The sequence below is a fragment of the Mytilus edulis genome, chromosome 4 (assembly GCF_963676685.1).
Source record: "Mytilus edulis chromosome 4, xbMytEdul2.2, whole genome shotgun sequence".
Classification (NCBI taxonomy): Eukaryota; Metazoa; Mollusca; class Bivalvia; order Mytilida; family Mytilidae; genus Mytilus; species Mytilus edulis.
This window is the reverse complement of record NC_092347.1, coordinates 62,135,089-62,150,678: the sequence shown is the minus strand read 5'-3', so window position 1 is coordinate 62,150,678 and position 15,590 is coordinate 62,135,089. Positions and strand designations below refer to the sequence as shown.

Genomic DNA, 15,590 nt, shown 5'->3' with positions numbered 1-15,590 from the left:
AGTTTTTAACTGTTATTTAAAGTTTCATATTCAAGATTTAATATCCCACGGGATGGTATATACTTCTTTGCATTGTCAAAATAGAGAATGAATTTTATCCTGGGAATTTACACAAATTAATAGTTCCATTACATCTCCATCATCTGTCAACGGCATGACAAGATCCTTGTAGAATTCGTGAAATCTCTTTCCAGTTTCCAAAACCACTGGTTTGTCATTCATTTGGGTTTGTTAAGTGAATTGTTGACAAAAATGAAGCAATTTCCAATGTCATTTTTTAAAACTGACAGTCATTCCTACACGGCTTTGAATATCTGGATAATTTCCTTTCAAAAAAAGATGAATCAATGATATTTTGATGAAGAGAACAAGTGACATTTATATTGCGGAATCTTGAGACACTTATTGCATTATCCAATTAATGATAATTAATTCCTTGTGGATCATCAAGTATGGGCTATCATTAGTGGAAACATAAATTGCTGCTAAAGTACTTCCTGTTTCGAGATATTGTACATTAAACATTTTTGTAAAAATGATAAATTATGCAAAAACTGATTTCAATGTTATGTACAATCCTGATTTCCTATGATGTGTGCTTTCCCATTGTTGAAAACCCTTTCATAACTTCCAGATGTACCACATCATCATTTTAATGCTTTTCCTTAGTAAAAGTAATACTTCCGGTACATCTTTTTTAAGATTTTTTTCTTTTGGTCATACTTTTTCTGTTTGAAGCAAATGCTTTGATGAAAGAAGTAAGGGAAGCACGGAAGGGATCCAGTACAATAGAGCCATATGTGCAGTACTCTTAATTTCATTAATACTAGAATTGGGAAGGAAAAAGATCCTTAAAGTGTGGTTTAAAAAATGTTAGGATAATATGATAAGAGTTGGACATCAATAAATGAAGGTTTGAAACAGCCACACAGATTTAATGTAGCTATTTCAGGATGGCATTCTGAGAATAAGAAGGACTGTTATAACAGAGGCCATTTTAGATTATTTTATTTATTGTATCCAGCATTTTGAGTGATTTGACAAACTCACCAAATTGAAAATGGTAAAGGGGTTTAATAAAATCAGAAATTCATTAAAATGTGTTTACAATTATACAAAATTCTTACATTAAATTGATAAATTAAGCTATTCAATCAATTTAGAGTTGCAAATGTTATTAGCCCATCTTGAAGTAAATGGACAGAACTTGGTGTCAGACTTGACGGGAGAAATAGAGAAACATTTGCCTGCCATCATGAAATAATAAAAAATAAGTAGCAATTAAGTGCATATCAATTTTCAATTGCAATAAAAGAGTTTATATCGAAGAATTATAATAGAGTTTTCCTTGAAGATGTACAGTTATTTAGGGTGTCTTGGCAAGTCATGTGAGTTCTCAAGCAACACACACATGGATCCCCGAAAATCACTACTTGAAATGCATCATGAAGAATATACTTCAAATGTGAAAATTGTCTATAGACAAAGTGATGTGCCACATACATTTCAAGAAGTACTTTATTTTACATTTTCTTTACTGAGTGTCTATCTGACTAAATGCCAAAAAATCAAATTTGACGAATTTCAATCAAGTTCTTTAGGCATGACACTAAGAATTATGGCCATTGGGACTTTTGGGGGGTTTTGGGGGATCTTTATACTATTGTTGTGCACAATTTGATTACAAAATATTGGCATGACAATGAAAGATTTTAGTAAACTTTTCTAAGTTACCTAATTGTTCCTTCTTAATTGTTTTTACACAACATTGAATACAGAACATCTGCAAATTTTGACAAGGCAATTTACTTAGTAAGAAGCAAGTCATGTCAAAATTATTTTATATTAATTGGCACAAGTACACATTCACCTCCAGATATAATATCAAATTCACCTGGTTTTTTTTTTGGAAATAAATCTACGTCATCAATTCTTTTTTTCAATATCACATTAATATTTTTTACCGCCAACTGTACACCCAAGTTAAATAACAAAATTTGACAGTGTGGAAGAAAGAAGCTATACAACTCTTTAACAACATATGTTAAAGCTTTCTGGCAGAAAATATCGCATAGGATGTGCATAGCTGCTAATTCACTGTCATGCGACTCCAACTTGAGAATCTACCAGATGATAGAAAAATTAGTTTCCCAAAACAATAAGTGCAAGGTTGATGAGTGATGTTGCAGTCGTTGAGTCAATTGTAAGGCGATTAAGGCGTATTGAAGATATACAACATAATGTCCTCAAGATCGGTGAAGTACCTTGTTGTGAGAACCGGAACTTAACAATTATACAGATATTGACTGTCATTAAGTTATATAGCATATAGCTTGACAGAGACTCTTATATTTGTCATTGTCTCCTCGATAGGTCCTTTGCATGATGCATCACAGTCTTTGATGAGGCAAAACATTTCGGAAATAATTAAGTATAAATCACATAAAACACACTGGTAAATTACAGCTGTTTGATGTTTTTGTGGCAGTGCTTAGAAACACACTTTAGACTTCCATTCAGACTGTCATCAATTTTGTGTTTGTCAAATGAAGCTAAGGGATTGTGGGGGAAATTATCTTATTTTCTCATGAATGAAAATACCTGAGGGAGCACAACATACAAAATGTTACACTTTTCATACAAATTTTTATACTTTATGTACAAATTTTAATACTTTTCATCCAAATTTTTATACTTTTTGTATAAATTTCTATACTTTTCATTCAAATTTTTACACTCTTTGCATTAATTGTACCATTTCTTATAGTCAATTATCAAAAAAAAATTCTTTAAGATTTATCTTTTTTGTCTTTACTATTCTTTCAATTAATCAATGATTTAAAAAATCCTGTAAACGCATTTTACATTGTGTTCGTGCTGCTTTCTCCTATTTTCCAACTCTTTCCACACTGGATTAAAGTGAAGAAGAAACGATAAACAAATAAAAAACGAGTTTCTTCATAATTACTTGTGTTTAAAATAACTCAAAAATTAAATAAATATTTTATTAATTGATTTTTTTCCAAAGGTTTTGTATTATTCAGTAACTTTTTCATCAATAGTGCAAGCATTAATTGATTAGATTTGATTTATCACATGTCTCATTTGTTACAAACCAAAGAAGTTTAGAAGGTACAGTGTAAACAATATGCTTGGCTATAATGCAACTGTTTTAAATTAATGGGACTTAAGCGATAATGTTTCAAATATAAAGATACAGCCTCAGCATGGGTTTCCATACATGTGTGAAGTAATTTGACTCACATGATTAACTTTTCATGCTTTTGTTGGACATTTTATCTCTTCTTTTCTAAGAAACTTCATCAGTGAAAAGAATATTGTCTTAGAGAAGTGTATAAACTTTAAATTTCATTGGACAAATTTTGGAAATTGACATAAAAAAAATTTATTGACTTTAAAAAATTAGAAAATCTGAAGATCTACATGGATGCTTTCATTGGATGATGGGTTTGAAATGAAAGCGTGTGACTTTATTCCGAAACTTGAAACTTGTTTTAAGATTAAATGTTTATTTGAAACTGCTTGTCACCTTTCTTGAAACAAATCTCATTCTGCACAAGACTTAATAAAACAAGCAAAGATGAAAACTTTAATGGAAGATAAAAAATTTAATCCATGGATGTCATCTTCGCTACTGGACTATACAAAAATGGACCAATATAAGAGAGTCATGAACTTTGTCAATTTATCCAATGCATTGACGCCACGCCTTTGTTTTCAGGCTATCAGATGCACTGTACCAAGCTGTGCTTGTGAATGTTTCACACCAGGCAAGGACAATCTAAGAAACTGTGAATCCTGCAAGCATGGATGGGTGTCACATGGTAAGTTGTTTATTTATTAACTTAGAATATGTTAGTTATACATTTAGATGACTTTGTCACAGCTCAGTTGCTGATATCCGAAAATTTTAGACTTCGAAGAGTATTATCTGACAAGTAGCTAATTTTTGGTAAGTTCAAGTAAACTGTTTTCTGTTAGTTTGACATTTTCACAAGAAAAATGAAATCTATTTGGAAATATTACAGAATTTTTCTGATTTCAAAATTTGTCTAAGAAGACTATAGATTTTTGTCCAGAAGAATTTACACTTATAGTAAACTGTGTTTGTGGCCAAGTTTACATTGTCCTATTTTTCATGCTGTATAAGTTTGTTCTCAACAAGTTTATCCTCTACATATTTTGAAAATTAAAAAAAATTAGGATCAGTTGTCATTGTGTTTCAGAATGCAAGTTAATCAATTTCAGTTTCAATATATTGAGAATTGAGAAATTTATAAAAAAAAAATCATAAGTCAGATCTTAAAAGTAAAAGACCTGAAACCACACTGGGGTAGTTGAGAATTTAATCAACAGTTGGACTTTCGGTAGCAACTACAGTTCAAGGTACCAGTGTAAGAAGATAGGCATAGTCCATATATCAGCAATGTATATAATCAGTATATGCCATGATTGAGAGATAATTTTTAAATGTAAGAATAAGAACTTACCATAGCTTCCATTTATTTATGTCATGTGTATCATGCATTCTGATTTATAGAAAAAATGGAAGCATCCAACGTAAATGAAAATTCCATGTTAAACCCATGAAATTTTCTAATATGGATCTTATAAAAAATCTTATTAAATATAAATTATATGAAGAACAAATCAGGGGTTTTCAATTACAGTTGATTTTAAGATATTGATAAAAGATTACATTTACTTTGAATTTGATTTTTGTCTAGTAAGCAAAATTCCTATTGATGTTCTTGATAGTTGATTTTTAAATATATTGATGGTTTTAAAAGAATTATTGCTTTCTGTGGATTCATAAGTATTGGTGATATTATATACCAATTTTTGTGCATTCAGCTCAAGCACTTATTTAAATGTTCAAAAAAGAAAATTATTTTAAAGGCTTGAATGCAGTTTTTGACCAAACCAAGAAGCCAAATATCAACAAATACACAATTTTTCCTGAATCCAGGAAAATAAATGAGTAACGCCTCCGGGTGCGAGAATTTCTCGTTGCATTGAAGACCTGTTGGTGACCTGCTGTTGTCTGCTCTATGGTCGGGTTGTTGTCTCTTTGACACATTCCCCATTTCCATTCTCAATTTTATCACAGTAAAATTATTTTGCTGAAAGTATATTAGAGTCAAAGAATATAAAAATGCAAAATGATTACATAAAGAAGTTGACATCTGCTGAACAAATGGAAACTCTAAGAGATGTAAACTATTCTTTATGTCTTTTTTTGAAATGTGAAATTAAAATCGACTGACAATATTTCTTTTGATCCAAAGATGTTGGACAAGAGATAGATAGAAAAGTTCTGCATTCTGTCTATTTAAGTCACACAGAACTCTACTAACTGTTTTAAAGCACCACAAAAATGGCTATAACCATACATTTATATTGTTTGTAACATGTGCACACAATAGTGGTCCACTTTAGAATACCATATCATGTACTTTTTGATAGAAACGATTGTCTTTATTCCTTTGATGTACACTTAAAAAGCCATGAAATAACAATACACCTTGCAATAATGGCTAAGTGTAACCCAGGTGCCTCTTTCTTGAATTTATATGGTCGTCTTGGACGTAAATGTTCACTGAATTCACTTTTTTATTGTTATTCAGTTTTACTAAGAAGCTAGTAGCTGGCTAAGTAGTCTTGGTTTGGAAGTTTTTGGACTTCTACTTTTCTGTCATTCATGAAAGTTATCAATAAAAACTTTGCTGACAGTGGTTGCCCTTCATTCATTTTAAACTCAATTTAACGATAAAAAAAAAGGGGGGGGAGGGAAAGGAGACACAGAGTATGTATTTGACTGTTTCTAGAAAATTAAAATACATTATAAGTGTATTGTTAAAAATTGCATTCCACCAATAGACAGTACCTAATACTTGCCTTTAAGTACTTAAGCAAATGTAAATATTTATTAAAACAGAATGTTGGAGATGGTTACATGAAGTCATTCAAGGAATGACAACCATTTTGTACTAATGGATTTTCATTGATATTTTAACTAGCAGTTCAGTGAGTAAGTATAATTTGTCGAACTATTATCAGTATCTAGAGTTACCCCACCATCACTAAATCAAAATAAACTGTTAAGTGTGCTGGAACATAAGTCCAGATGTCTTCAATAGTCAACTACTTCAAACTGGAGAAATATCAGAAATTTTTTTATTACTCGACAATTATGCTGAAGTCTTTGATGTCATATTTATACCATCTTCCTTCAAATTTATAAGATGTGATCATGTTTATGCACAAAAACTAAAGAGATTTCCAGGTGTTTTCCGCTGTCAGCTGTGCCGTCTGCTAAAAGATTTTAGAGAACTGTAGGACATGATAACTGACAATCACTTATTTAAGGTTGATAACCTGTAAAAATTATGAAAAAAGGAGCGTATTTTACAGTAAAACCTGTTAATAAACCAAAAACTCTTGCTTTTTTTTTTACAGTGAAACCTTTTTCTTTTTTGTCTTTCTGTTTTACTTCCTAGATTTTTGAAGCAGTGCTGCTTTGCAACAAAATTGAAGCAGTTAGACATTTAAGAAAAAGGAGGTTTATTCAAAAGAGGCAATTGATAACCATTAGTCAAATAGACGCCAATATAACAATGGCCAAAAGAATAATGACAAAATAGACGAGCAGCAGAACACAAAACTCAATATTGAGCAACACAAACCCCTTATGAGTGGGTCTCATTGGGGTCTAAGCGTGACACAGGATTGCCGATTTTTTGTAAGCATGAAACAGGAAAGTCAAATATTGTGTCGTGAAAACGAGAAATGAGGTCTAGCGGGATCCGGGAAATGACCAAAAAAAATGAGAACTGCTTACGTACATAGTGTAAGCGGGAAACGGGAATGTGACAAAACAGTAAGCGGGATCCGAGATCGGCACCCCCCAATGAAACCCCCTTATGACATTTCATTAATTTAGATTGTTTCATATTTGACAGTAACCCAACAACAAAAACCTTTTAAGATTAAACCTGTACAGTAAATAATCTTTGCTTCATCTTTGAATGTTAAATGATTAATTAATAATCTGATACTATAAGTCCTTCCTTTTAAGTCTTTAACTCTAATTTAATTCAGTACGAAAGATGTCAAATGAAACTAGACATTGGAATAAAATGAAAACTACTTTCCCTTAAATTAAATAAAGACCAAATTGACTATTTGCAGACAAGCTTTTAACTGATTTCTCTTGTTAAATAGAACAAAATAAATAAAGTCCTTTAGCAGTTGAGTTAGTTATTAAACTAATCCAGTTAATATGAGCTAATATTATTTTAATGTTTAGAGAATCAGCAAAATTGTTAGCTATTATTGTATTTGATCAATGTAGAAGATTGCTAACGTCCCTTTGGAAGCTCCACGATCATTAAATAAAGATCAATGGCCTTGTTATACTATCATAGCATCAGAGAAAATGGAGACAGTGGAGAAACCAAGTCACACAAATAGTTATAACTGTTTGTATTACATATGGAACCATTTAAAATCCAATTTAAGACCAGTAATGCAAATTTGTATTATTCCTTTGTTTTAAGTTAAGTTTGAGAATTTATTCATGAAATATTAATTTATGGTGTTCATAAATCAAAGAGAGACCATACTTTTATGATGGAAAATGTAAGGGACCATGGTCCCTTGGGGAAAGTATTTGGAAGAAATGATATTTGAAATAGGGCTGATGTAAATTTTTGTCGGCAATATTTCTTTTAAAAAATCTGATTCATATTTATTTGCATTCAATAGCATTTGTTTACCTTGTGGCCTTAAGCACTCAGCATTTCTTTTTCAAGGTGTGTTAGGGCTATATGTCAGATGAGGACTTTTGTTCATGCATAAATTTGTTTGGTAGCAGTCTGCAGTAACACATCTTTTTTTAGAAAAATTAAATACTAAGGTAAGTTTGGGGGGAAAAAATTTAGACAAAAAGTTTAACTTTTTTTTAAACACATGCCTCTTACTAATCAGATTGTTGGTGGCCAAAAACTTTAGAAACAAAATTAGATCCAGAAAAATACAAAGATGTGAATGTTGCATTATAAGTTATTTAAGTTTGCTTTTGTTTGACTTTTGAGTTTTGTGGTGGATTTTTCATTTCATTGTTTCTCTCCAAGTAATTATTGAATCAAAGTTTGGCTGTAAAAATGTCAATGAATTTAATTGTTAGTCTATGTTGACTGTTAATGTATTCATAGGCGGATCCAGGGGGGACCCTGGGGGGCAGGGCCCCCCCTTTCATGGGAAAAATTTGGTTGATTATATAGGAAATCATTGAAGCATGACTGGAGCGGGCCCCCTCTTAGGTCAGTCAGCGGGCCCCCCTTAGGAAAAGTTCTGGATCCGCCACTGGTATTTGCAGTTTATGTAACATTTAGTCACCATATTTGTTTTTAATTGTCAATTCCATCGATCTGCCTTTTATCATGATTATATATTGAGTGAAATTTGTGCAAAGTACAATTTGGAATTTAATATTTCTCTTAATTTTCATAGATTTAACTTTTTATAACAAACAATCTCTTCAAAGATTTATTAAAATATAGGCCTTAGAAAAATAACACAAGTCTTTCTATAACTTTTCATTAAAACCAATTGTTTTGTTTAAATACTTGTTGCCAAAATATAACAGTTTTCTTTGGGGGGATTCCTTTAGATTTTATCTCACTTTACTGTATAACATGTGGATAAAATTTATTGCTTTTATGAAAATTATGACACAAAATTCCTTTGGTTTGAAAATTGACAGGAAATTTGCTAAAATGATTATATTTTTTAACAGTCCCATTTCTGTCATAATGTGATAAAATAAATGACACCGATTAGTAAATTAAAGGCAATTATCAGATTAATTGACACCATCTTCAAAGACGTTTACTTTTAGAGATTATCTTTAAGTACGACATAAAACTTAAAATCTGTCACATCATAATCTCTAAAACCAAGACATAAAACTTATCTCATAGTAATATGGTGTCTTTCGATTATTTTTATATCATTTTCACACAGTTTATGAAAAAAACGGGAAGATATAAGAGCAAAAATTAATAAAAATGGTCGTAATACACAAATCCCTGATGTCCTTTTATGGTTATGGCTTATCTTTATAATGTTTGAAACCGGAACCTGATGTGTGACATTTAAATTTCTGGGAGCTCAGAACATGCAAGGCTTAATTTACTTTGATAATTTTGTGCAATTAATTTATTAAGGATATTTTTATTACCAGTGTTTTATTACATCATGATTCTGTCAAACTGACTAAAATTTCACTTGTCTTTCATCGTGTGGGTTGGCAAATTTCAATAAAAGCCATGGAAGTTTTTACTTGAAGCTGAGATGCTGATTGATTCATTGATTTGAAAAGTGAATTCCTTAAACAATTTGGGGGGGGGGGGACACTCTTTAAAAAATATTATTTTCCGGCTTTAAAATCTCATGGAAGTCAACCTATTTGCAGGACCAATTCATAAACTAAAAACCTGAATTTCAAAACTTCTTTTTTTATTCAAGAAAATTTATTATTTATATTTTTACCATAAAACAATAGTGAAGAGGGACTATTGTTCACAACATTTCTAGTTTCCATAAATGTCTCTGGGGAAAATGTTTAAACCTTACACTGTATAATTTTCCAATCACTTTCCGTTTTATGTCAACATAGAAGTTCCTGTTGCCCTGTCTCCTCCAAGACTTTGAATCTTAGTGGAAAATGAAATATATTGATGCATTTTCACAAATCTTTCAAGTGTTATGGGAACATTATTCAAGTTGTTTTCGAGAACCAATATTTCAATAAGTCTTTGAGGACACTAACTGTTAAAGTTTATGGTTCCAAAGTTCTGTTGAGAGCCATGTTTCCTGTCGCATAAGTTAAAAGAGTCATTTATCGACTATACTTGACAAAAAGCAAAAGCTATTGAAAATCTGCCGTTTCAGGGGACACAATAGTTTATGATATTTAAACATTGTGACATTTAAATATAGCCGATTTATTGATTTGGGAAATGTTTCTTAACAAAAACCGTTTTGAACATGATCAATTGTTATTTCGTGGTGTTGAATACGTTTAAATAAAGACACTATGGACAAGGGAAGGACATTATCTGAAGAGAAAAGTGACACATTTGTTGCGTAATCCTCGATTCATTTAGATTATTTTAATAAACATAATATCACCATTTAAAATGATTATGGATTTTCTTATCTTTTTTGGTATTAAAAGCTTTAAAATGCTTGTCACCTCCATTGAATTATGAGGCTGATAATTTCTATTTGTCAGGAAAATATGGGACATGTGTTTTTCATTCTGGTTTTAGTATTTTCCCACCAATTTTTGTTTTAGCAGTGACAGACAAAAAGCATTATAAAAATCCCCAGAGACTTTCTTCCATGTCACCTACTGTTTTTCAAATTGACAGAATGTGATGTTTTTGGTTTATTGACCCAGATGACCTGTGAAGAAAATAAGTTTGTCATGTGATATCCCACAAAGACAGGAAATTTACAATATCAGCCTCATGATGGTATCAGGTCTCAGTTTCGTTGGTTCTCATGTGACAAATTTTAATCAAAAACATCTAAAAGTACTTGAAAAGTATTTCCATTTTGGAAATTTGATTCTGTCTTTATTTTTTTGTTAACAACCCTTGACCCCTTTTACTTTTGTGCACTAAGCATTAAAACAATGGATTGCTGTACATGTAATGGTTAATGTGTATAAAGGCTGTTTAGGTGAGTATTAAAACAGTGATTTAAGGTGGACATCTTGGTTTTTTTTAAATAGTGTTAAGGTAGGGGATGAAAGTGTTTGCACTGTCTATATATGTTTTCTTTCTTTCTTTTTTTAAGTTAAAAATTAGAAATGGTCATTGTTGTTGGGTTTTTTTAATAGAATAAAAACTCTGTTTAAGAATATTGCCAATACATTTTTAATTTTTATTTAAAGCTCATTATTCTGGGGGTTGGTTGACATATTTTTTTATGCACAAAACAAAAAAAATTTAATGTTCAACAGTTATATTTGTTTCATTGACTTTGTGCTGTCCTGAGTATTCAAATCAACTATTAATATATTGATAATAATTGATGTCTAATTGAACTTAAAGTATGTTTTGAAGGACCATAACTCTTTCATTAGAACAAAAACCACTTAAATATCTCACATTTTCATTGTATATTCCTGGGAGTTTTAATGTGTCATTTTTGTGGTTATAATCTCAAAATCAGTTGTCAGTCAAAAACCAGAAGTCAACAATTTATGGACAATATTTAAATGGAAATTTGCCACAGTAGCAAAAATTTTCTCACACAGAACACCACATGGCCTCAATAAAAACAAAGATATGGTTAGTTTGCTTTCAACAGTTTTTGATATGTGTCACATGTTGAGATTTGTCAACCAGTCACCTTGACAACAGGGAAAGTCCCCTTTGACATCATGTTTCTAAAGTAGTTTCCCATGAAGAACTAAACACATGGCTTATGTCCAAATTAAAAGCACATTTGGTATGAATTATAATGGTGTGTCCACAGATTAACCCTTGGTACCCTGGGACATTAATCTGATTCTTTTGTCAGGATACTGCCTCTATTTTGACAAGGCTAATGTTCTGGGAAAAATGCCTCAAAGTTTAAACAAAATTATTTTGTTTTTTATAAACTAAAAAACAAATGTAGTTCTTACTGTTACCTCCTCATTAAATCAAATTGTAATGGCAATAGTCTTTTTTAACTCAATTTAAAATAACTGTATAATGGTCATTTATAAGTGCCTCAAGATTTTGAACAGTTATTACATTGTATTGTGATTTATATAATCTAAGAATCAGTGTAGTTATTATTCTAATTCCTCATTTAGAATTCAAACTATATTGACAATTTTTTTAGTTCAATTTAATATTACTGTATATAATGGACATTAATGTTTTTTTCTGACTAAGAGACATCGTGTCCTAGCCATTTTTCATGGTCATGTGTTAGGGTGTGCTCTTTTCTCTTTTACTGCTTGTTGTCAGCGATATTTTATTACAAAAGATTCATTATGTCAAATATCAAGTATTTTACCAGTCTCATGACAGGACAATAAAGAGTCTTACTCATGAAAAGTCACGAAATCAAAAACTTTTTATCAAAATAGTTGTGTGAAAAATCTTGAGTTTGTAATACAGTAACGCTATTGACAAAAGTAACAAATATAATGTAATAATTCAGTATTACTTTACAGATAACTGTCATGCCCATGTCACAAAGATTTTATTATCAGAAAATAACTGCAACCTGATTCTTAATTTCTCTTGCCAAATTTTTACGAAAACATTCATGTTTCTGAATAATATCAAATAACCAAAACATTTTTTGAAAATATTTTTTTTTCAATTGATGATACATTTTTAAAATGTTTTTTTGATAGTGTGTCAAATGTATGAAGGCGAAAGGGTTTTATGAAAATTTCATAACAAATAATAAACTGGACAGAAACAAATATTCTGCATCTGAATTTTATAAATTTCTATAATTGTTCTTAACCTGAATATTTTTGTGAAGTCAAATATTGTCAGCATACATTGATTTAAATTGATGTGAAAATATGAGTGCATGTTGTATTTAGATTCCAAGTTTTCTTCTTTTCTGTATAAAAGTTTTAAACATTTAAAACCATACAATATACAGAACTTTTAACTTGTTCTTGTCCTAAACATGCCTGAAATATTTGGCACTGGACATAATGAAAATTATCAATATTATATTGTAACATAGCATATTCCAAACTAAATAATTTCTTTTTGAGTAATTGATTAATTACAAATATTTCTCTCTATAGAAGTTTATTATAGATATAACTGCAGTGTTTTAATAATTTACGTCATTCTCAGCTCTATTGATACTAGATATGGGAATACAGCAGATTTGTCACCATATCATGTCACAAACAAAAGAAAATCAAAGATTGGAATCAATATCTTAGTGATTCCAGCTACGACAAATATATACACTTGATGTATGTAAACAAGGGACATTTAGATTGTCCTGTGTTGTCATAGTTTGTTTTTACATTGATCATTCTCGGCTCAATAAAACTAGTCTGTTATTCTCAATAGCGGAATTTGAATTAACAGCTTCGGATCTTTACAATAAGTCCACAGACACAGCTTTAATTTGTTTAGTACATATTTCGAGTAATTGCAATTTTAATCTAAAAAGTTATGTTTCGTGAGGCATTATTTAAAAAAAAATAGAATAATTTCATCAATTCAGGGTATATGGCTTAAACTTACATTTGTGTTCAAAATCAGCCATTTTTTGACACCCCAATCATTTCAGCTTGCCTTTGGTTTAATAGCTAAATTTATTATTTTGCTTATAAGACTTTCTGGCCAGGAGCAAACAGGATTTCATTTATTTTAAAAAGTGCTCCATTTCACTATAATTATGATATCAGTGATTTTTTTTTGTGTATTTGTTACAAAAGATTAGTGCAGATTACACTTATGGCATTTCATAATAAAATGCATTTTATTACAGCAAATAGTTTCATAAAACCAATAGCCGATTATCTTAAAGGAAAGAGCTGTGAAGCTTGTCTTTTGAAACTCATTGACAATGTACTCAAACATGATAGTTAATCGTGAGAATGTTGAAGAAGATGCTGTTTAATTCATGCAGTGTTTCAGTGTTTTCTATTCACGTCTTGAAGAGCATCTTTTATATAAAGAGAAAAACTTGAGTTAATGTGTCGAGGAGTTAATTCATAAATAAGGGTTAATTAAATTCATTGACAATTGACAGCTAATGTTTGTCTTTCATTATTACAATTTCTTGAGTCAACCCATTTGTAAGTGCTGCCTTTCTTGTCATATTCTATTGGATTAAAAAGCAAACAGCAAAAAGTGTAAAACATTTGTCTGCGTTGTTTGTTTGGCAGAATGAGGAAGGCAATGATTTGAGCATCAATTTACGTAAATGATCCGCAAAAGACAATGACAATCCATTTCGCTGGGCTGCTTATGGACGAAATGCTACAATCGGCACTAATGAGACGGTGTAGGAAAATATCATTTCAATCATATCGCTTGATTAATCTCGATAAAATATCTACACGGCTTAATTCAGTGCGTATTTGGTGGTTACATTTGTCTCTATAATGTCACACGGTGTTTGCCGATCACATTTGCCAAGTTTGAACCCCGAATTCTGACTGTCGATTTTCTCTAATGACAAGCTATTTATCATAATAGGGTCATCAGTTTTGACAGAACAGTTACTGCTAACTAATATAGCAAATTTTCTATCTTGCTTACATTTATGTGAGGTAATTATTTTTGTCAAATCAACATGGCACAGTTGATTTCCTTTTTTGAGATTAATTAGAAGCTTGGTCGTGATGGCTGACAAGTTGTCTTTTATCAACCAAAAATTATTTGTCTGAGGGATTCTTCTGATTAATTTAAGGCATATCTACGTGATTGATATGTTTAACACAAATATTACGATGTTTTTTCATATTTCAATAATTGCTGGAAATATTCTTATTTATCGATCAGACTTAGGTTAAAAAGTTAAAATTCTTATTAAATTGCCTGTCTTTAAAATTTATTAAAGTTGACTAGGGCTTGGTTAATTCTCTTGAAAGATGGTTTAATTGTCTCTGAGAGGTTATAAGGGTAAAAACTATCGTACTGTTCCAGCAAATGAAATGAATAAAAAAAAATAAGACCACATTCAGATATGGCTTAAGGGGAGATAACTGTCGCAAAATAATTTTATAATTTAGTCCTCAAGAGTTTTGAATTTTTATGACACAGTATTGTATCATAACACTAAAAATAATGTTTGTCAACAGAAAAAAAATTTACGAAGTTGTTTTTAAAAGGCCAAGGACATTTATGAAAGCTTTAAAAATGCATTGACGCAAATACAAACTCTCCTGGGTTGAAATTGTCACTTTATTGACAAAAGTGATGGAAAATATATTTAGCACTAATTTGACTATCTGGCTACAAGCAAATAGTCATTTACTGTGCTTGTCGTGTGTCAACGTAATAAATTAACCATGAACTTCCAGCCAAACCGCATGATACATTCATCTGATTACAAGAAAATAGCCGCTACACAATTTTTTTTATTGAATTGTCCCCATCCAGAGACAAAAGGCTAATTGCAATGTCACCGCGGAACTTAATCAATCTAATTTAATACTATTGTGATAGAATTAGTAAAAGTGTTGGGGAATTAGTCCCGGTGTCAGCTAAATGTCATTTGTGTCGTTAGCCTTCTTTTTTAGTTTCCTTTAATCATGTAATGACAATAGAATCAATAGGTATTATCTGTAATACATTATGTTTTATATCTGATATTTAATAGATGTTGACAATTATATGGAACTTTAGTGAGTTCTACGACAATTTTACCTTATCTTAACGGTTTTCTGAGATTTTAAATTGTTTGTAATTTGGTTATTGTTTAAGGAAATAAACTTTGAAATGTCTGAAAAGTGTAAAATAAGCGATTTAAGGAAAAAACGTTAGAAATTAAACTTAGATACTTTTTTT

General features: G+C 30.6%; 1 protein-coding gene across 1 annotated transcript in view; it reads left to right on the top strand.

Annotated features, from left to right (window-relative positions):
• Positions 1-15,590, top strand: part of LOC139520146 (zinc finger protein basonuclin-2-like) — a 40,884-nt gene that overhangs the window by 3,430 nt on the left and 21,864 nt on the right. The window contains exon 2 of the mRNA XM_071312613.1: positions 3,743-3,845. Within this exon, the coding sequence (XP_071168714.1) occupies positions 3,743-3,845 (103 nt within the window). The remainder of the gene's footprint in view (positions 1-3,742; positions 3,846-15,590) is intronic.